The sequence below is a fragment of the Oryx dammah genome, unplaced genomic scaffold (genome assembly GCF_014754425.2).
Source record: "Oryx dammah isolate SB20612 unplaced genomic scaffold, SCBI_Odam_1.1 HiC_scaffold_28, whole genome shotgun sequence".
In the NCBI taxonomy this organism is placed as follows: Eukaryota; Metazoa; Chordata; class Mammalia; order Artiodactyla; family Bovidae; genus Oryx; species Oryx dammah.
This window is the reverse complement of record NW_024070212.1, coordinates 105,815,365-105,838,825: the sequence shown is the minus strand read 5'-3', so window position 1 is coordinate 105,838,825 and position 23,461 is coordinate 105,815,365. Positions and strand designations below refer to the sequence as shown.

The window sequence follows — 23,461 nt, the reverse complement described above, 5'->3', positions numbered from 1 at the left end:
CTGCAAAGTCAAGTGGGCCTTAGGAAGCACCACTAAGAACAAGCTAGTGGAGGTGATGGAATTCCAGTTGAGCTATTTCAAATCCTGAAAGATGATGCTGTGAACGTGCTGCACTCAATATGCCAGCAAATTTGGAAAACTTAACAGTGGCCACAGGACTGGAAAAGGTCAGTTTTCATTCCAATTCCAAAGAAAGGCAATGCCAAAGAATGTTCAAACTTCTGCACAATTGCACTCATCTCACAGGCTAGCAAAGTAATGCTCAAAATTCTCCAAGCCAGGCTTCAACAGTACATGAACCGTGAACTTCCAGATGTTCAAGCTGGATTTAGAAAAGGCAGAGGAACCAGAGATCAAATTGCCAACATCTACTGGATCATCAAAAAAGCAAGAGAATTCCAGGAAAACATCTGCTTTATTGACTATGCCAAAGCCTTTGACTGTGTGGGGTCACAACAAACTATGGAAAATTCTTAAAGCAGCAGTATAACCTAATACAGATCCACAAGCCCTTATCTGAAACCCTTGGGGCCAAGTGTATCTTGGAATTCAAAATTTGGGGATTTTAGAAAGGTAACACATAATATGTGTTGTATGCTATACAGCACCCAGCAGAGTCAAGGGAACATCCAGAAATCAATCACTTCAATATCTCCTTAGTGCAACTTATGAGTAGTAATGCTTAGTGGGATAAATAAAGCCTATAAATAGTTTCCTTCTCAGTTCAGACAAGTCTTAACTGCCAAATTGAGCTTGAGCCAAACTTAGGGAAAAAAATTTTTTTTCCCATCTTCAGAGCTTTTAGGACTTCAGAAATGCTGATAAAGGATTAAGGGTGGTAGTTAAGAGCATGGCCTACATGCATCAGAAAAGACTGGAGTATGTCTATGTACATATATACCACATGTTTATAAATATACATATATATGTATATATTTAGACACACACATAGACCCATGGGAAAGTCAGAAAAGCATACACTAAAGGTCAATAGTAGTTATTTCTCAGTGGTAATTTCTTTTTTTCCGTTTTGCTTATAGGTACTTTCAAAGTTAGATAAAATAAGATATATTTTTTGGTGTATATATATATTCAGTTCAGTTCAGTTCAGTCGCTCAGTCATGTCCAACTCTTTGCAACCCCATGAACCGTAGCACGCCAGGCCTCCCTGTCCATCACCAACTCCCGGCGTTAACTCAGATTCACGTCCATCAAGTCAGTGATGCCATCCAGCCATCTCATCCTCGGTCGTCCCCTTCTCCTCCTGCCCCCAATCCCTCCCAGCATCAGAGTCTTTTCCAATGAGTCAGCATGAGGTGACCAAAGTACTGGAGCTTCAGCTTTAGCATCATTCCTTCCAAAGAAATCCCCAGGGTTGATCTCCTTCAGAATGGACTGGTTGGATCTCCTTGCAGTCCAAGGGACTCTCAAGAGTCTTCTCCAACACCACAGTTCAAAAGCATCAATTCTTCGGCGCTCAGCCTTCTTCACAGTCCAACTCTCACATCCATACATGACTACTGGAAAAACCATAGCCTTGACTAGACGGACCTTAGTCGGCAAAGTAATGTCTCTGCTTTTTAATATGCTATCTAGGTTGGTCATAACTTTTCTTCCAAGGAGTAAGCGTCTTTTAATTTCATGGCTGCAGTCATCATCTGCAGTGATTTTGGAGCCAAAAAAAAATAAAGTCTGACACTGTTTCCACTATTTCCCTATCTATTTCCCATGAAGTGATGGGACCGGATGCCATGATCTTCGTTTTCTGAATGTTGAGCTTTAAGCCAACTTTTTCACTCTCCTCTTTCACTTTCATCAAGAGGCTTTTTAGTTCCTCTTCACTTTCTGCCATAAGGGTGGTGTCATCTGCATATCTGAGGTTATTGATATTTCTCCCGGCAATCGTGATTCCAGCTTGTGTTTCTTCCAATCCAGCGTTTTTCATGATGTACTCTGCATAGAAGTTAAATAAGCAGGGTGACAATATACAGCCTTGACGGACTCCTTTTCCTATTTGGAACCAGTCTGTTGTTCCATGTCCAGTTCTAACTGTTGCTTCCTGACCTGCATACAGATTTCTCAAGAGGTAGGTCAGGTGGTCTGGTATTCCTATCTCTTTCAGAATTTTCCACAGTTTATTGTGATCCACACAGTCAAAGGCTTTGGCATAGTCAATAAAGCAGAAATAGATGTTTTTCTGGAACTCTCTTGCTTTTTCCATGATCCAGCATAATTCATGGGCTTCCTTTGTGGCTCAGCTGGTAAAGAATCCATCCGCAATGCGGGAGACCTGGGTTCAATCCCTGGGTTGGGAAGATCCCCTGGAGAAGGGAAAGGCTACCCACTCCAGTAAATTCTGGCCTGGAGAATTCCATGGACTGTGCACCATGGGGTCGCAAAGAATCGGACACGACTGAGGGACTTACTTTCACTTCACTTCATGCTATAAATATATAAGTACTATATACACACATCCTGGAGTATGAAACGGCTACCCACTCCAGTATTCTTGCTTGGAAGGGCCCGTGGACAGAGGGACCTGGCAGGATACAGTCCACAGGGTTGCACAGAATCAGACACAACTGAGTACATACACACAAACACGTTCAGTTCAGTTGCTCAGCCGTGCCCGACTCTCTGCGACCCCATGGACTGTATGCAGCCCTCCAGGCTCCTCTGTCCGTGGGATTTTGCAGGCATGAATACTGGAGTGGGTTGCCATTTCCTTCTCCAGGGGAGCATCCCAACCTAGGGATCAAACCAGCATCTCTTACATCACCTGCATTAGCCGACAGGTTCTTTACCACTAGCGCCACCTGGGAAGTATATATGTACATCAGTTCCGTTCAATTCAGTCACTGAGTCATGTCTGACTCTTTGCGACCCCATGGACTTCAGTGCGCCAGGCTTTCCTGTACGTCACCAACTCGTGAAGCTTGCTTAAACTCATGTCTGAGTCGGTGATGCCACCTAACCATCTCATCCTCCTGCCTTCAATCTTCCCCAGAATCAGAGTCTTTTCCATTGAGTCAGTTCTTTGCATCAGGTAGCCAGTGATTGATTTCTGTACTGGAGGTTCAACTTCAGCATCAGTCCTCCCAGTGAATATTCAGGACTAATTTCCCTTAGGATAGACTGGTTGGATCTCCTTACAGTCTAACAGACTCTCAAGAGTCTTCTCCAATACCACAGTTCAAAAGCATCAATTCTTCAGTGCTCAGCTTTCTTTACAGTCCAACTCTCACATTCATACATGACTGCTGGAAAAACCTTAGCTTTGACTAGACAGAGCTTTGTCGGCAAAGTAATGTCTCTGCTTTTTAATATGCTGTATAGGCTTTTCTTCCAAGGAGCAAGCATCTTTTAATTTCATGGCTGCAGTCACAATCTGCCGTGAAAAAAAATAACGTCTCTCAGTGTTTCCCTTGTTTCCCCACCTAGGATGGGACTGCATGCCATGATCTTAGTTTTCTGAATGTTGAGTTTTAAGCCATCTTTTTCACTCTCCTCTTTCACTTTCATCAAGAGGCTCTTCAGTTCCTCTTCGCTTTCTGCCATAAGGGTGGTGTCATCTGTGTATCTGAGGTTACTAATAATTCTCTCGGCAATTTTGATTTCAGCTTGTGCTTCATCCACCCTGGCATTTCACACGATGTACTCTGCATATAAATTAAATAAGCAGGGTAACAATATACAACGTTGATGTACTCCTTTCCCAATTTGGAACCAGTTCGTTGTTCCATGTCTGGTTCGAACTGTTGCTTCTTGACCTGCATACACATTTCTCAGAACCAGATAAGGTGGTCTGGTATTCCCATTTCTTTAAGAATTTTCCAGTTTGTTGTGATCCACACAGTCAAAGGCTTTGTTGTACATAGCATGTACATATATGTACACAGCACTATATATATATATGTACACACACACACACACATATATATATATATAGAGAGAGAGAGACAGAGAGAGAGGCTGTGGAGTCAGACTTGGTTCCACTTCTGGCCCTGCTACTTACCAGCTCTATGACCTTGAAGAAGTTATCTCACTTCTCTAAGTTTCTGCTTCCTGAACTAAACAAAGATAACAGTATCTGCCTATGACTGCTGTCTTCTCCTATGATTAATCGAGGCTACCCCCTCACTGCATGACCAGAAGGGGCTCTAGAAGTCAAGCCAGCAAATTCAAATCAAAATTCAAGTACTCTATTTATTTTGAGCTCCTCTTGCCCTGGTTTCCCCTTGCGTGTCCCCCAGTTTTTCACAGGTTTTCCCAAGATCCAGACCAGTGCAATTCAACAGATGATGGAAATGCTCTATAAGTGCACTGCCCCAAAGAGTAGCTACTAGCTACCCCTGAACAGTTAAAATGTGGCAAGAGTGCACGAGTAACTGAATTGTTAATTTTAAATACCTAGAGTAAATTTAAACAGCCACACTGACTAGGGCCTACCACACTGGCCACTGCAGGTCCAGATCTGGCTCTTCTCTTCTCCGGGAATCACCGGCCATCACAGTCAGTTCCAAACAGAGCTACCCAGCCGTAACTGGGATCAGGCCCTCCACTGCTCACGTCTCTGTGCATGGATGGGTCCCAGGTAAAGCTGAGCTTTGACTTCTGGGCTTCCGCTGGGCTCTCCCTTCCGTCACAGCTCTGTCATCTCCCTGTCACCCTGGTTTGCCAACCCGCCCTTCGCTCACCACTCTTCTTGGGCCGCCAGGGCCGGTCAGCCACCCGCCTCTTCATTCTCACCACTGCCTTCCCCCAGGCCTCCTCTCCTCGCCTGTTACATCAAAAGCCTCCCAACGAGAGAGGTTCCTGCTTCTCCTGACACTATCTGCCAATTTTGTCTCTGGACTTGGCCAGGTTAAACTCTGATTTCATCTCTCCCTGCTCTAAAACTTCCAGTATTACACCACTGCCTGCAGGTGAAGGTCCAAAACTGGTTGGACTGGCACAGGAAAGGCCCTTTGCAAACTGGTCCTGCGCTCTCTCCCCATCTGCCACCTGAAGACAGCCGACTGAAACGACAGACAGGTTCCCCGTGCACGTCGCCCTCACTCTGACTTCTGCACCCCTCTCCTCAAAGTCCAGCCTCAACTCCTCCCCCACCAAGCCCTCCACGACCACACCAGCCCTCGGCAGTCATTTCTCTCAATTCTGAAGGCCTTCCAGTCTGTATGACTTGTCTAGCATTTTAAGGGTCATTTGAGTGTTTTTGGAAAAGCCATGGGGCTTTGGAATAAAATGACCTGGCCATTTTACCGGCTGCATGCACAACCTCACAGGAAACCTCAAGCAAACTACTTCATTTGTTTCCTCATTTGTAAAATGATGATAACACTACTACACTTGAAGAGAGGCCAAAAGAATAAACAAATGAAATTCTAAACAGGTCAAGAACCTCGCACAATGCCAGGTACACAGCACATACGCAGGAATGGTTAGTTCTTTTCCCTCTGCCTTGCCACTCCTCATCCGCTTGGGCCTTGATATAATGATTGACGGTCATTTGCCGAGTCCCCTCTAATATGAATAGCTAATATATGAATAGCTAGGCTTGCGCTACGTGCTTCATGTGTTATTTCTGATTATTGGCCTCATTTTACAAATAAGGATACTGAGGTCCAGAAGAGGGAGCAGACATGCCCAGCAACAGAGCTAGCCCAGTAAACGGCACAGTTGACATTAACAGAACTCCACAGCCTCCCTTTTGCCAACATGAGCACAACATCTTCAAGGAAACTATGAACTCTTAGGAGTAAATACTACATGGAGAAAAGGATTAGTCAGTCTGGATAACAAAGCAAAAGTACCACTCTGGTCTGCATAGGCTGTGTGGGTGTGTGGCTGTTGCTACTGGGTGACAATCATATCCTGCCCCTTTCTGAGCATCTACTAGACAAGTCTAGGAGGTGGTGTCCCTATCTCCTCAGTCACCGGCCCTGGCATTCCATTTCCAGCACACTAGAAGAACCTGCAAAACCACGTGAGCAAATTACTCAGCAGTTCCGATAGGTAGGATTAATGCTTCTTGATGCTGGGTACACACCACCAGGGGGCCATCCCACGGCCTCTCTGAGTCTAAGACAAGGCAACACATACTAGCAATAGACTCATTCACTTTACAAGGAATCAGACCGATCCCGATCTAGTTACCCAGACCCAAAGTCAGACTGTGTTAACGATGACAACGATAGTAATATTATCATGAATAATATTAATCGCAAATACTTAAGGCTTACTGCATGTCAGGCATGGTTTTAACCTCCGTATGTATACTTAATCTTCACAACTCCTCCATGAGGTAGATGGCATTATTATCTCCACTGTACAGAGAGGGTAAGTAACCTGCCCAAGAACACACAGCTAATAAACAGTACAGAAGTGAAGTCGCTCAGTCGTGTTAGACTCTGCGACCCCGTGGACTGCAGCCCACCGGCTCCTCTGAACATGGGATTTTCCAGGCAAGAATACTGGAGTGGGTTGCCATTTCTTTCTCCAGGGGATCTTCCCGACCCAGGGATCGAATCCAGGTCTCCCGCATTGCGGGCAGGCGCAGGCAGACACTTTAACCTCTGAGCCACCAGGAAGCCCTTTAAACAGTACAGACAGGATTCAAACCCAGGGAATATGGGTCAAGAGTCTGCGGTTAATCAAAAACTAATACTATCAGAAAAAGGTGACATGCAGAAAGCATTTCTGGCAGAGGAAATAATTTCAGTGCAGAGACACGGCATCATGATATGCTCAGAAATAAGTCATAACAAGTAGTATAAATAAGTAGACACACAAAGTTTTGCTTGAGACGCATCAAGGGATACAAAAGAAGAGTGTTAGGGTTAGGGCTCAAGCATTAGATTCAAACAGATGACATGAAGTCTCACAGTTACTTACCCTCTCTGAGCATTAGTCTCTCCATGTGAAAAATGGACATCCTCTTACAGAGCTTTTCTGTGCACTGGGTGAGGCCCATAGTGTTTACTAAATGTTAACTGCCAGTGATAACAGTTATAATAGTAATCGATTTTTATGTATAACTATAATTTTATTGTTTTAATTTATTAGGAATAGGTTTTTATTATGTGTATTAAGGCCAAACTGTAAGACTTTGAATGCCATGTGGAGTTTGGATTTGACTCTTATGACCAAAGGGAACTAAATACAAAGCACACACAGGGCAAACAGCTCTTGAGAGAAGCCCATAGCCCAGGGCACCCAGCATTAAACAGAATGGAAAGAGTCAATGATTCCTAGTCCAACATGGTAACCAACCCAAATAGTGCTGTTACTTTTTTGAAAATCAAATAACCATGCTTCTTAGTCCTTTCTTTTTGTCTTCCTTTCTTTAAAAAACAAAAAACATTTCCCACCATCTCATGGCTTTAGAAAAAAGCACCATAGACTTTAACAATTCACGTGAGCAGAGGCATCTCTAAAGACACATCCCAGGCCCCGCAAACCTGTAAGCCCTGGTCTCAAAATGCAATTTGCCCCCTATGCAAATCCAGCTTGAGCTCTTGTTGTTGTTTAGTCACTCAGTAGTGTCCGACTCTTTGAGGCCCCATGGACAGTAGCCCGCCAGGCTCCTCTGTCCATGAGATTTCCCAGGCAAGAATACTGGAGTGAGCTGCCGTCTCCTCCTCCAGGGGATCTTCCTGATCCAGGCACAGAACCTGCATCTCCTACACTGGCAGGTGGATTCTTTACCCCTGTGCCATCAGGGAAGCCCCCAATTTAGGTTAGCACGGACTAAATAAATATCACTAGCTTAGCTTCTGGGGAAAGACTACAACCGTGCAATTACTTTTCAGCCACAGGTTATAGTGGTCACAGGCTACTGGAGAGATGACTTGACTTTTTCCTTCAGGCTCTCTCTGTGCTGGCCTTCTGTGAACTGTCTGTGGTCTGGTGATAAAACTGAAAGAGAAGTGGGCAAAAGCAAAGCAGGAAGGGGTTGAGGGGTGGAAAGAAGGGCAGAACCCGCTTAAAGAGGAAGGGGGCAGGCATCCTTCAGGCAACAAAGCACTGGAGCTAGGACCGCTTCGGGTCTCCAAGACAACAGACATTTTTTGAGCACCTACTGGTATACAAGGCATTGGGCTGGCATTCGGGGAGGAGACAGGATACAAAATGCTAAGAGTAGCACGTTCGAGCTTGTACAAATGCAGATGAATGAACAGCCAACAAAGATGAAAAAACACAGAAATAATAAGCAATCAGGTCTGAAGTAAGAGGAAATGAAGGTGAGTTGGGGACGATAAGGCTCAACAGAGGGGCTGAGGCCAGGCATGCAGGACTTAGATGTCCCATTAAAGAATCTGAACTTTATTCCGCAGGCTATAGGGAGTGGTGCAGCGTTCAAGTTCACAAACAAAACAGCAGGGCGTGATAAAAGTTACCCTCTAAGGCAAGCCCCAAGGGAGGAGACGCAGGAGAAGCCTTGCAGAGTCAGCACTGCACTAGTCAAGTGGGAGGACACCAACGTGAACCACTGGGACTTAATCTCTTTACTTTTCAAAAGATTTTTAAATTGCAGGGAAAAAATGGACCAAATGTGGTTATTAGACATGGGGAGGGAAGAGTCAAGGATGACTGAGGTTTTTAGTGATTGTATTGACAGAAAAGAAACTGGAGGAAGGAAAGGAGTAAAGAAGAGAAGGAATGTTATAACTTGGAACAAACCAGCCCAGGAAAGGCCCCGAGGAGCGCAGCCAGTTTCCAAGCTCTTGGAGGTGGGTATCTGCAAATCCTAACCGGGTTTCCCAGTGGAAGCCCCCCCCACCGCCCCTCAAAATCTGAATTTCTTCCACTCCTAAGAGACCTTCCAGGAGGCAAACTTTCACTCCTATCTTACAGACGGAAGAGAGGGAAGTCAAGAGGTATGTCCAGTGTGATACTAACATGTAGTAGTAAAAATAAAAATTAAAGTAGGCCACATAGACATATACTTTGCTCAAACCCTCCGCCTTCATACTTAGAGCTTCAGTTCGCATAAGCACCACTGGTAAAATCTACAAGTTTGTTACAGTAGATTTTAAGCAGCAAACAAAACAAGCAAGCTAGTGAGCATCTCTGTCTCCAGACTGTCTTTCCTCTAGTAAATATTGATGCCTCCCTCTTCCTGAACCTTCTGTCCCTGAGGACTTTCCTGTGCAAAGCGCCCCTTCTAAGGGAGTGTTTGTGGGTCATCTCACTTGCTCCATGCTCCCACTGTAAAATTCCACGACAACCTGTTTTCTGAAGGAGAGAAAAGTCTTCAGGGGGTTCTCCTGTTCAAGAAACAAACACAAGGGGAATGGAGAGGGGAACAACACAAGAAGGAAGAAAAAGGAACACAGTTCTCTTTTGTTTAAAGAAACAAAGTGAGCCAGATTAATTTGCTTAGGAGCCAGCAGAGCTTCCCACAAAGGTGGAGATGATGGGCACGAGTTCTACGTGTAAGATAAACATCTAGGAAAATTCATTTTCTGTGCTAAAAGGGTATGTCAGTCACACAGATTTTATTTATTAAGAGGAGGAGGAGGAGCAAGGAGACTGACTGACCCCAGGGGCTGTTTTTCCAACATTCTCACTGGCTTCTACCCTACTAATCTAGGTTACCCTTTATGCTACCCTGTGTTATAAATAGCGTTCATTTCCTTTCTCAGGCCACACAGACTTCAATGCTTTATTTCCTGGGTCCAAGAGAAAAAATACCCATAGCGCATCTCATTCTGAATTTGAGTTACTACAAAGCCATCTCGTTTTCAATCAATCATGGAATCAGAAAACCACTTCAGAACACTGCAATGAGTCTGTTGTTACCATTTCGTTAAATTAGCCCAGAACAACCCCAGTGGGACTTCTGAGTGGCTGCTTCCTCTCTAGCCCATAGCTCAGAGTCCTCCAGAACACAGCTCCAGGTCTTTGAGTATGTGTGGGATGAGGCAGGTGAATATTTTACACAATGACAGGGTGAGCACTGAGTCAGAGGCAGATTCCCCAAGGGGTTTTCTGGATAAAAGCACCTTCAGTTGGCTAAACAGAAACAGGAAGGTATTTCTCTTTATTTCTTTTTAAGAAAAGAAAAAGCTATACCACAGAGCAATTAACTAAGAGAAGAAGCAGAAAGATCCCCTTCTCAAAACAGCTACTTGTCTGGGACCCATGTGAGGTCTTGGCACCTGAAGAGGCCAAGAGAATCAGATGAACAGGCTGTCACTCAACAAGGCTTATATCTCACTTCCACATCACAACTTAGCTCAAAGATCCTGGTTTGAACCTGAGAACAGACCCTAGACGAAAACTAGCTGCATTTCACCTTTCTGCAACCTCTACCAAGTTTGGCCTGACACTCCTGAATGCAGGAAAGACAAATCAAGGGGGAAAAAAATGGACATTTTGGAGAGATGCATCCAAGTGAGATGTTTCCTTTCTCTACCAAAACAAAGGCAGAGAGTGAAAACCAGACTCTCTTTGCCCCCCAAACAGCTAGACCTTGACTAGTCCCACAAGGTCCCCCTCCTGCTGAGCCGACCCCACACTCACTCACTTCTGTGAATCATCAGATCCCTCTGTCACTGTCAGCTCCTTGGAGAAGCCCTGTTTCTCCTGATGCATATCACACACAGCATTTTAAAGCAATGCTCGGGTTGGTTCCCCAAGCCATCAGGAAATGGGTATTTTGATTACACGCATACTGGAAGCACCAAATTCCCTATCTGTTTCCCACTGGGTCTGGACTGTCTGGGACATTCAGAGGAGGCCCCAAGGGTTCCCCCTACTTGTTGTAGATGACATGACTCTCCTCTGAGACCAAAGAACTCTGCAAACACAGCTACCCAAACAGAACTAGAGGTCCGCTGCCATTTCTTACCAATTGTGACATGAGCAACCATTTGATAGTGTAATCCCATTTATTGTAGGGATTACGAGAGGGACAAATAATTTCAAATTAAAAATGAAACCAGCACCTTGACAGTAACTCTTCACCAGCATGCAGCTAGTTTGGGATTTTTGAAAGATCACAACAGAGTCTGAGATCCCTTTGCATTCATGACCCCGTGGCTTCAGAGCCATCCCGACTCCTCACAGAAGACCTCCCTCCATTCAAGAGATGAAGCGCTTCTACAGGATCCGGCGTGCTGGCCGAAAAGCCAGAACCCACCTCTTTCTGCTGCCATCGGGCCTGTCTTCCGTCTGGATGCTGGCAGCCTCTTTCCAAGGGGCCAGGGAAGGATATGTTCTTGATCTTAAATTCTCACCTGTCCCAGTACCAGAGCCCAGAATGTCATGGAAACTGATGCAAAAGCTGTCTCAAGATCAGCACTTCATAACTGAGATAAGCCCATGACACGCAAACTATCAGCACCATCGGGTGCTGTGACCGCGTCTTGCGGCGGCTGCAGAGAAGGTGAAGCACAAGCACGGAGGAAGTCCTTTGCTCGCTTCGTTTCCTCTCATTTTACAAACTTGTGCAATGTGTTATTCCCCCCCGCCCCTCACAGTTTCCAAGCGCGGTAAGAGCAAGTGGAGTGCCAGCCCACGCTTGCACAGGCACTTGACAGTTCTCTAGCAAGTGGCTGAGAAATGGGACACAAGTGGGTACTCACGGTCACGCCAAAGCCTGGACGTAACAGGAGCTGCACGGGCACACCCAGGAATAAAAAACACCAGGGAGCCCCGGACCGAAAATTCAGGAGCTGGACAAAAAATACCTCCTCCCAAAGCACTAGACTGACCCAAATTTCAGCCGGGGGCCTCTCACTCTCCAAAAGACAATCTCCTGCTCAACAATCGGCCTTTTGTGCTGCACAGCCTTATCCAGCAAGGGCCGGGTGGGAAAAACAAAACAAAACCTAGTCTCTTTTACCTGTAACCTCACTGTGGTCTCCAGGCCCAGGGTGGACAGGGCTCTCCTGGACTCCCGGTCTGCGCAGAGTCCAATCTCTCAGAGGGGCTGAGGACCGACAGGAGAGCCAGGCAGCCCCAGTACATACACCAGCCCTCACCCAAAGGAACGTTCTGTGATGGGGAGTGCATCACCAACGCAAGTCAGACTCGAACGTCAGGATGGAGAAACTGAAGCTCAGAGAGGGGCAGCCACCTGCCCCGGGTCACACAGCGAAGCAAGAACAGAGCTTTACTACAACCACAATCCCGACCTCGGGATTCCTGAATACCCCACTGGCCCGCGCCTGCCCTCATCACAGCGGGCTGAGAACTAACATCCCCAGAGCCCTTCGGACCCAGTGTCCCCGCCTCCGTAGGGCCAGGACCTTGGTCTTCGCCCCAGGCGTCCGCCGGACAACCCCGCAGACCCCGCCCGCCCGAGGGCCAGGCCCGCTACCGCCCCCGGCTCAAAGCCCCAGCCCAGCTTCCCACCTCCCGCCAGACCTGCAGAGTCGCGCTCCCGAGAGCCGGCGGCGGCGGACATTTCCCTGCCAGCTTCCTCAAGCTCTTCATCTCGCTGCCCGAGCCGCTCCGCCCCCCCAGAGGAGCCCGCCCCCGCGTGCCACCCTCGCCAATCGAAGGCCGGCCTGCTTCGTAGCCCCGCCCCCAAACAGAACGGGGCCCGTCCCTGAGGCGAGGTCTCCTCCAATCCCTTTCGCGCCTTCCAAGACCGATACCTGCCTCCGCCAATTCTGGCACGCCCCGGCCAGGTGCCTGGGGCCGAATTCCAGCTTTGCGGCGTGGGCGGCTCGGTCTCCGGTTCAGTGCACCTGTATCGAGACAGCCACAGGAACTCAGGATCTGGGGTCGCTGGGTCGAAGCCTGTGGAAGGAAAAAGGAGGGAATACTGAGCCACGGGCTTGAAGAGCCGGTTCCACCTCGGCACGGTTGTCCGTCCGTGAGCAAATCGATCAGCCTCTCGGGGAGGCTCGAAGTCTGTTTCCCCTCTCGCACAGGGTGCACCTGAGACTCAAATACAATAATAAATATGAAAACAAAGTGCTGGACCAAGATAGACCAGCGCCACCTCCTCCGACCTGGTGGTAATTATGTGCCTAGGTCTGTGCTTCACAAGTATATTAAGTCCCTAATTCTCACAACTAATTTGAGGAGAAAGGAAACTGTTATTCCGTGGCAATGATTATCCCATGGCAACTCAGCTTAGGTGCAGTCTAAGGTGGAAGAGTGAGTGGCAGAGTGGGAATTCAAATAGATGTCAGTGCTAGAGAGCCGGTTGGAGGCTTTAACTACCCATGATCTCCGTCAGCAACTCTCAGGCCTCTCCAAAAAACACACTCTCTAAGTAAAAGCAGTGTGCTTGCTATGAAATACACCTTCAAGAGAAGCTCCATGGTTCCCTCTTAACCAGATTGCCATTCCTCTTTTCTAGAAATTCTTGAGTCCTCTCTGCCTCTCACTCAAACCCAGGTATGCCTGACTCCCAAACACTTGCTGTTTCCTATGCTATCCTCCTTGTCCCCCTTGTAGAACTGCATGACCCTGACCAAACTGAATTGGATTTGTAAGAACATCATAAATGAAAAGACTTGGGTTGCAGGACTGATTATGGCACTGCCAGACACGGCTTTTAAATTATTTTCAGCATTTACATGCTATTAACCCATACTGTACCTCATCTGATCCTCACAAAACCCTTGGAATAGTAAGTAAAGGCAAGTTCATATTTCCACTGTACAAATAATAAAGCCAAGGCTTGGGAATTCCCTAGTGGTCCAGTGGTTAGGGCGCTGCACTTTCACTGCATGGGTTCAATCCCCGGTAGGGGAACTAAGATTACACAAGCCACTCAGTGCAGCCAAAAACAAAACACACACAAACACACACACTCACACACAATAAAGCCAAGGCTCAAAGAGATTAAATATATTGTTCACAACTAGGAAGTGGCAGAGCTGGGATCTGAACCAAAACCTCTGGACTCCATGGACTGTGCAGGTATAGCTTGGGGTTCCAAACCTGGTCGTATTACTTCAGTTGATGAATGACTTCTGGTAAGGCACCGTGTGTCAGTTTACTCTATCATGTATAAAACAGATACTTATACTTTAGTATTGTTCACAAGACTCAACAGAAGAACATGGTGGTTGTATGTTATCTGACTATCTAGAAAAATTTATGGCACACAGTAGGTACTCAATTCATGGTGGCTAATTCTTTTCTCTAACTGCAATCTCTTGACCAAGGCACTTCCACTCCCTGACCTTTTGTACTGCATATTATTCACCAAGGACTGAGTGGGAAAAACCTGGTTACTTTCGCCTATAACCTCTTCTTGGACTCTGGTCCCTTTATCTATAAAATGCAAGGGTTGGGCAGATGGATTCCCAAGAGCCTGTTGGCTCTGAGAGTCCCCTCTCACCCAATTCCTTCCTGAGGAAGTCCATCTTAACAGCTATTCAGAGAACTTGAGTTAGTATAGTTTCCTTGCTGGTTACCTCACATGTAGACCCCAGGAGTAGGGAAGAGGAGTAAGCCTAAGAGAGGAAAATCATCAGCTCTTCTCTCTCCCTCTCTCATTCTCACAGATAGATATCAAGTTCCATTTCTCCATTCAACAAATATTTATTGAGTGCCTACCAGGTGGTGCTAATGGTAAAGAGTCCGTCTGCCAATGCAGGAGACAAAGAGACTCGGGTTCGATCCCTGAGTTGGGAAGATCCCCTGGAGTAGGAAATGGCAACCCTCTCTAGTATTCTTGCCTGGAAAATTCCATGCACAGAGGAGCCTGGCGGGCTACAATCATGGGGGCCACACAAAGTTGGACACGACAGAGCATACGCACACAGTAGGCACTGTTGTAACCACAGAAGGTTAAGTTGTGAACATAACCCAAACTCACTGTTTCCACGGCACCTTCATTCTCATCAGTTTGATCTCTCCAGTCCATCCTCTCCTCCCCACCCCCATGATGGCCCCTGGTCCAAGTCTCATTTTTTATGCCTGAATCACTGCAAATACATCCCCACTGATCTCCCTGTTTGATGTACCCCTCTTCTGCACCAGTTGCCAGAGGAATTTTCCTAACATGCAAATCCTGCCTTGTCATTCCTCATTTGAAAACTCCATCAGCTGTCCACAGGCTATAGAAAAGTCCAAGCTCTTTGTTGGTTGTTTAAGGCCCTTCATGTACTATCTCTGTGGGCCTCTCCTGGCTCAGCTCACCCCACAGCATCCTCCCACCCCAACTTCAGTCCCACCCAGTGACTTGCTCTTAACTCCAAATGTCTCTTTTCCTCCTTGTTGCCTGCTTGGTAAAAACCTCACTTGTCCTTCAAGTCTCTGTTTAAACATCACCACCTACATGAAATCTTCCCTGAGCAGTTTAGATGGGATGGGTTGGCATGAGTTTAGGATGCATTAGAGCGAAACTCAAGAGGTCAGGTTCTGGAGGAGACTCTCTAATCCAGTCTAATGCTGCCTCTATTGTTTATACCAGCTATGTATTCGGGCAAGACACTTACCCTCCCTGAACCTCAGTTTTCTCATCTGTAAGCAACCCACTCCAGTGTTCTTGCCTGGAGAATCCCAGGGACAGGGGAGCCTGGTGGGCTGCCGTCTATGGGGTTGCACAGAGTCAGACACAACTGAAGTGACTTAGCAGCAGCAGCAAGATGGAGATATAATACCTGCCCTGAAGGGTTGTGGTAAAGAAAATGAGATAATGTGCTGCAAGTTCTTCAAACAGTGTCTAATACACAATAAGTCCATGATGACTGTTAGCTGAGGAAATAGTCTCTGAGTTCCTACTATGTGCTGGGCATTTTCATATGTATTATCTCATTTAATTCTCACAATTCCCTGAGGAACATATTCTCTCTTTTTTTTTCCTCCCAAATATGTGTTTATGTTTGGCTGTGTTGAGTCTTTGTCCCTGCACTCAGGCCTTCTCTAGGTACGGAGAGCAGGGACTACTCTAGTTGCGGTGTGCAGGCTTCTCCTTGCGGTGGTTTCTCTTGTTGCAGAACACAGGCTTTAGGGCACTCAGCCTTCAGTAGCTGGAGCAGGCAGGCCCAGTAGTTGTGGTGCCAGGCTTAGTTGCCCTAAGCCATGTGGGACTGAATCAGTGTCCCTTGCATTGCAAGGCAGATCCTTAACCACTGAACCACCAGGGAAGCCCCAGGATATTCCCTTTTTTTTTTTTTTTTTGTCTTGCTGTGCAGCCTGTGGGATTAAACCCCAGGCCCTCTGCAATGGACCTCAGAGTCTTAACTACTGAATCGCCAGGGAATTCCCAGGAAGATATTCTTTACATATAGAAATCTACAATCAAGCAAACTCAAAATGAGGTCAGATTTGTGGTTACCAGAGGGAGGGGTAACATAGTGGGGAGGAAGGATTACATGAAGGTAGTCAAAAAGTCTAAAGCTTCAGTTATAGGATAATTAAGTACTAGGAATATGATGGGGCTTCCCTGGTGACTCAGCGGTAAAGAATCTACCTGGCAATGCAAGAGACATAGGTCTGATCCCTGGGGTCGGGAAGATCCCCTAGAAAAGAAAATGGCAACCCACTCAAGTATTCTTGCCTGGGAAATCCCATAGACAGGACTTTGGTAGGCTGCAGTCCATGGGGTTGCAAAGAGTTGGACATGACTTAGTGACTGAGCACTCACAGAAATATGATGTGCAACACAATACAACTAACTAACACTGCTGTACGTTATATATGAAAGTTGTTAAGAGAGTAAATCATGAGGTCTCATCATGAGGAAAAAATATTTTTTTCTATGTCTTTATTTTTATATCTATATGAGATGATGGATGTTCACTAAACTTATTGCGGAAATCATTTCATGAGATATTAAGTCAAATCATTATGCTGTGCACCTTAAACTTACACAATGCTGTATGTTAACTAGAGTTCAATAAAACTGGAAGAAAGGGAGGGACCTCCCTGGTGGTCCAGTGGCTAGGACTCAATGTTCCCAGTGCAGGGGCCCCAGGTTCGATCCCTGTTAAGGGAACTAGATCCCACGTGCAGCAATGAAGATGATCGGTCCAGGGTGCCACAACTAAGACCAGTGCGGCCAAATAATATTTTTTCAAAGACTGTAAAAAAAAAAAAAAATCTACAAAACCAAGGTTCAGAGAGGTGATACCCAAAGTCACACAGTTAAGGAAGAGCGAAGACAAATTTCAAATGCAAGAGGTCATATAGCTTCAAAGTCCATACTCTTGGTTGTTATTATTATTTTTGTTAAAAAACCTTATCAAATACTTTTTCTTTTTCTTCAAGATATTGTTCATTTGTATTATTTTGTGCACTATCCATCTCCTTCGGTCAATTTTCTATCAAAGTATTTATCTTCTAAAGAATTCATTTTTGATGCAGATATACTGAAGGCTTTTTGTGTTTATGCAGGCAAAATTATCAATCAAGGACTATAAACTATTATTGCTTCTCATACAACTACCAATGATATTCATAAAACAAGTTATCCTTATTAGTTGAAGGTTTGGAGATGAATTTCCCCCTGCTTAGAGAATCAATCCTTTAACTCAGCATTCAAGGCTCTATAATTTTGTTTCCTTTTAGCACACTCCCCTGTTTGCATCCAGTCAGTCCACTTCCTGCACACCAGGCAAACGAAGCTGGAGTGGCCAGACATTCAGGCTCCACGATGAGACCACAATAGAAAGGGAGCCCCTTCTCCCCCACCCCACCCCCGCCATTTCTGCAGAACAAAGATGCTGGCTAGGAAAGAAAGAAGTAACAGTGCTGAGTAAATAGCCAAGCTCCAGCACCTGGTGGCTCCAATTTGCATATTCTCTGACTGATCTTCCGATCTGAACAACTCTCCTTTACCTGCCTTGCTAATCTCCTAGTCTAAACAGATTCTGCCCTAGAGGCCACTAACCTCTCTCTGCTAATGCAAAGCTAGACCATTTTCTCAGCTGCAGTGGGGCACAGGGTTCAAGGGCAGACTTGCCTTGGTTCTAGTTGTCAATGGCAGAGAGAGGGAAGATGGGCCTCTAGAAGCTGCTGATCTTGCTAATTTACAGAAGACTCTGTATTAGAATCACACCTCACCCCGTTCAGCCCTGCTCAGAGCAAGGAGGCCAAAGGGGCCCTGCTGGAGTCAAAACTCAGATCCAGAAATGGGAAAACAGAAATACAAATGCCGTGGCCAGCTGGTGACCTGGGGGCACTGTGGCCTCATGCTAATAGCTTTAAGAGGGCACAGAAACTGTGCAGTGTGAGTGCAAAGTCAACTGGTGGTGGGGAGGTCAATGCCCAGCCACCCCCTCCCTGCCCCCTGCCACAGGGAGCCTGAGGTCTCACCTACCTGGACAGGCCCTGGAGACTTCCTGGAGGAACGTTCTGGTGTGTGAACCAAAGGGGAGCTGGAATAGGAGGCTGAGCTCTGCTGTGTCCAGCTGGACGGTGACATCTGAGCCTGTGCAGGGGAAGCAGGACATGAGATCTTGGCCTCTGAGATGCTAAGGTGCATCTTCAGGCTGGAGCCCCCAGAATGGAGTGTCAGCAGCGCAAGCTCCCAAAGCTCTTTTGACCCTTAAGCAATTGACTTATAGGTCAACTTAATGACTGTTGCTGGGACAATAGGGAGCCCTTGTACCCCCAGCTCCAAATTAACATCACCCTCAGTCTACAAGAGGGGGTGGACCTAGGCTCTGAAATCCACTAAGCCTTGCTATAGCCTTCTGGATGGAGATGGAAGAGACCAAGTTCCCTAACTATAGTCTACCCGCTCCCCCACCCACCCCTCCACCACCCAAGCGGAGTGAAAAGCACACAGAGGTGGGCAGAGGGTATGTCTGGCAGTCAGTCTCCCCGGCTGTGCCGGGGACGTGCTAGGCATTGGGAATACCGTGCTGAAGAGATCAGCCTGTGGATGGTGTCTGGCTTACAGCGAAACCTGAGTACCCAAAACATGTGCTGAGCTAGTGAATAAGTAGGAGCAATCTAGCAGACTGATCAAGAGTGTGGGCTCCAGGATCTGTAGTCTGAATTTGAATCCTGGTCCTACCACTTACTGAATTACTTAATTTCTCTGGGTCTCTATTACCTCATCCATAAAATAGGAATGAAAGCAGTGATGACCTCACAGAATTGTGAGGAGAGCACCACCTGATGTGTGTAAAGCTCTTAGCATAGTACCTGGCCAAGATCATCTTTGACCAAATATTCATTTCTATTATCAATATTTTTATAACAATTACTACTTCACTACTGTGACTATAGTCCAGCAAAAAAAAAAAAAAAAAAAAGTGAAGAGAATCTAAAGAGCCTCTTGATGAAAGTGAAAGAGGAGTGTGAAAAAGCTGGCTTAAAACTACTAAGATCATGGGATCCAGTCATCACTTCATGGCAAGTAGATGGGGAAACAATGGGAACAGTGAGAGACTTTATTTTCTTGGGCTCCAAAACCACTGCATATGGTGACTACAGCCATGATATTAAAAGATGCCTACTCCTTGGGAGAAAAGCTATGACCAACCTAGGTAGCATATTAAAAAGCAGAGACACTACTTTGCTGACAAAGGTCCATCTAGTCAAAGCTGTGGTTTTTCCAGTAGCTGTGGTTTTTCCAGTAGTCATGTATGGATGTGAGAGTTGGACCATAAAGAAAGCTGAGTGCTGAAGAATTGATGCTTTTGAACTGTGGTGTTGGAGAAGACTCTTGAGAGTCCCTTGGACTGCAAGGAGATCCAACCAGTCCACCCTAAAGGAAATCAGTCCTGGGTGTTCACTGGAAGGACAGATGCTGAAACTGAAGCTTCAATACATTGGTCACCTGATGCAAAGGACTAACTCACTGGAAAAGACTTTGAGGCTGGGAAAAATTGAAGGCAGGAGGAGAAGGGGACAACAGAGGATGAGATGGTTGGATGACATCACCAACCTGACGGATATGAGTTTGAGCAAGCTCCGGGAGTTGGTGATGGACAGGGAAGCCTGGCGTGCTGCAGTCCATGGGGTAGCAAAGAGTTGGACACGATTGAGCAACTGAATTGAACTAGACAGTCTAGCAAAGAAGATAGATATTAAACAGGTCACTATAGATAATTAGGGGCTTCCCAGGTGGCGCTAGTGGTAAAGGACCTGTCTGCCAATGCAGGAGACTTAAGTGGCGCAGGTTTGATCCCTGGGTCAGGAAGATACCCTGGAGGAGGGCATGGCAACCCACTCCAGTATTCTTGCCTGGAGAATCCTATGGACAGAGGAGCCTGGCAGGCTACATAGTAAAGAGTCTGACATGACTGAAGTGAGTTGGCACAGCATATAAGTAATTAAATCACTGTGAATGACAGAGAGGTGGCAAGGATGAGAAAAAGGAATGTGTGTGAGGTAAAAACACTTTCAGGATACAGACAATCTCAGGAGCTCAACAAAGGCTTTCTGGGGAAACTGAGTGTGAAAGTGAAGCCCTGAAGGAGTGAGGGCTTTGAGGAGGAGGGAGCTGCATGTGCAGAGGCTCCGTGGTGAAAACTTGTCACGTGTGAGGTGCTTGGAAAGCAGAGGGTTCCAAGTTCAGCAAGCAGGAAAGAGAGTGACTGGATTGATGAGCGGGGCTAATCCAACAGGGTCTTGTGTGCCACAGTGAGGTGATCAGAGGGTACTCTTCACCCCACTCCTCTCTCTGCAGATCCTGTGCCCAAGGACCCAACTCAGACTGCAGGGACCACTCACCAAGAATGTAGAGCTCACCATCCGGGGCCACTGCAGGGAGGGAAAGGAAAAGGCCCTTAGCCATTGAGCATCATCCTTGCTCCCATCACCCCACCCCCAATAAGGGCAGAAATGACCTGGGAGCCCTGAGGAGAGGGATCGTCCCATCCCGCCCACTGTGGCACCTTCTTCCAGTGTGAAATCCCGAGAGACTGGCACGATCTGGTCCAAGGAGACATCGTCCCCGGTAATGGCCATCCTCCGGTGCGTATACAGGAAGAGACTGAGGGCAGGAAGCATCGTAAGGCCAGGGCATACCCGGCCATTCCTCAGTCCGCCGTGGAAGCCTCAGGGTGCTTGGCTCACATTCCCTCCTTGGTCCCTGGGGGGTGTGCTCATGCCTCTCTGCACAATGGTGCCCATCAGAAACCGATGGGTCATCAAGGCTGGACTTGCTTCACTTTGGGGACTAACCCCGTTTTGTTAGTAAAACCCATGCGTAATCTCCCCCTTGTGCATTCTAGGACTGTGTGTGACAAAAACAGGGCAATCCTCACCTCCTCCTCTCCCTCCCTGAACCTCAGTTTTTCCATCTGTAAAGGAAGGATAATGGGTTCAAAAATGTCTAAGGCTCCTCCTTCCCAGGGGTCACTTTTCAGCTGTGAGAACTTTGATCATTATTCTTGCTCTGTTTCTGGGTAACAGGTGGGTGTTACTAGCAACATTTATGGAGCCCTTTTTACGTGCTTCACAGCATTTTAACTACTTTATATGCAGAAACTCACTTTAATCTTTAGTTTGGACACATTGACGTTTGCTCAAGATGTAACAAAGCCTAGGTTGGAATCCAAGACAGTCAGGCCACGGGGTTTCTCATCAGATTTTGAGGATTATATGAGCTATTAATACATAGGGATGGCCATATAGTGTTCAGAAACTATTAACCATCATTATTATAATTATCCTAGAAGCCTCAGACTCTGTTCTAGAAGGTGTGAAATCCAGCTGGAGGGACGATGGAAACAATAAACCCAAACAGGCAAGGCCCAACCCCATCACTTACGCGTGTTCCTGGCCACCTCGCTCCAGACGGCAGCGCACGAGTCCCAGGAGGCGGCTCTGCCTGCTGTCGCCCTCGCACAGCACACTTTGCACCGCCTGCCGCTCAGGGTCAAGGCAAAGGGAAAGGAAGCCTGCATCCAGGCCTTGCCTAGCCCGGCCTGCCCCACTAGCCTTGCCCTGGCTTGCTCTGCCCTCACACACGCAGGTTTACTGTGTGACCCTGGGCAGGTCCCTCCACCTCTCCGACCCTTCCTCATCTGTGAAATAGGGATATAAACCCCCAACTTCACAGGGGGTGGGAGGATAACTGAGTATTTAAAGCATAAGGCAGAGAGTCCAGAACTGAGTACTTAGTAAGTACTGGTTTCCTTCCCTCCACCCCTGTGTCCCCCTCCCCCCATGGCACAGAGAGAGGGAGGCAACCAGAGAGACACGTAGACACCTGCCATTGCACTTCCCAAGCCCAGGCAGGGAGGCCCTGGGGCTGGGAGCTGCAGGCTGCAGGGAAGGATATGATGACGCAATAGTCCCCATCAGCCAGGGTCTCCTGGATGGCTACAGACTGGTCCATGCCGGCCCCTGCACACCCTGGAGAAGGGCAGAAGGGAGGCTCTTTAGGTCAACACGTCACCCGGGATGTGATGGAGTTGCTGGCAGGGAGGGGGGGCTCTGCTGGGAGAAGGTAGAGGAGGCCCCATCCTCTCCCTCCTCCTCTCCCTTTGCCATCCTTTGCCTCTGATGGGAGGTACAATTTGCTATGCCGCCCTCTGTCCTGCAGGGCATCCAGTCGCTCCTTAGTGGGGTCCAGTCTACTTGCTGGCCGTGCGGTGCCCTGTCCCATTACTGGAGAGGAGGATATGGTCTTTATTGCTCCAGGATGGGGGCTCTGCCTCCCTTTTGGGGAAGCAGTGTTAGTTCTGCTAACAGCTGTCTGGGAGGTGTCGGGGTGTATCTGCATGTATCTTGGGAAGGGAGTGTCTCATTCTGGACCAGGACTCCAGTCCTGTCCCTCTTGCCTTGGAGATGGGCAAGTGTCCCGTTACTCCTTGGCCCTCCCCCAGCCCAGCAGGCCACATTGCATCAGCCAAAGGCTGCGGGTGTCCGGTTCTGACAGCCTCAGGACAGGGTACCCAGCCCTCAGCTTGCCCAGTCCCTCCTGCCCAGCCCTGCCCTGGCTTCCCTGCTCCGCACTCACTCCTGGCCCCCTGCTATTGCCGCCTACCTCCTGAGCTGTCACCGCTGCTGGGTGTGCGGAACCTCGGCCGGGACCCGGTCAGTGACTACATTTCCCAGCAGCCCCTACGCCACACGATGGTCAGCCAGCCTGCAAGTCCCAGCATGCTGTGCCAATGTGGGGCTTGGGGGGGCTCCTCCCCGCCCCCCCCCCCCCACCGCCTGTTAACTCCTTAAGTCCTGTGGTACCCTCGGCTCCCTATTCTGGAAAGCTTTTCCTAAGGACTCCCCTCGACATCCTCAGCCCTCGAGCGGCCAGAGTTCCTTATCCAGGTCTCGGAAGGAAGATGGTCACTTTAAGGGAAAACATTTTCTCAGTTTCATCCTCAGCTCCGCGCACTTCCAGGCAGGCCGACACTGGCCTCTACTGGAACACTTCCTCTCCAGGTACCTATCCTGTCCTAGCTTCAGGGAGAACACCACTATGAAGAACCGCATACCCCCATTTTCCAGGTGGAGAAACTGAGACTCAGAGAGGTTAACTGTCCTGACCAAGGTCTCGCAACTGAAACATGTGACTCCAACTTCCATGCCACGGACACTGCCACCCACGGCCGCGTTTCCTCCCTTAGCCTCAGCAGGG

General features: G+C 47.6%; 1 protein-coding gene across 1 annotated transcript in view; it reads right to left on the bottom strand.

The window, feature by feature from the left end:
* The window catches only part of INPP5B (inositol polyphosphate-5-phosphatase B), a 52,496-nt gene extending 29,582 nt beyond the window's left edge, over positions 1-22,914 (bottom strand). The window contains 9 exon segments of the mRNA XM_040231603.1: positions 12,376-12,467; positions 12,469-12,556; positions 12,559-12,753; positions 18,239-18,349; positions 20,605-20,634; positions 20,769-20,866; positions 21,647-21,741; positions 22,160-22,233; positions 22,868-22,914. Of these exon segments, the coding sequence (XP_040087537.1) occupies positions 12,376-12,467; positions 12,469-12,556; positions 12,559-12,753; positions 18,239-18,349; positions 20,605-20,634; positions 20,769-20,866; positions 21,647-21,741; positions 22,160-22,216 (766 nt within the window). The 5' untranslated portion in view covers positions 22,217-22,233; positions 22,868-22,914.
* Positions 22,915-23,461: the final 547 nt, after the last annotated feature.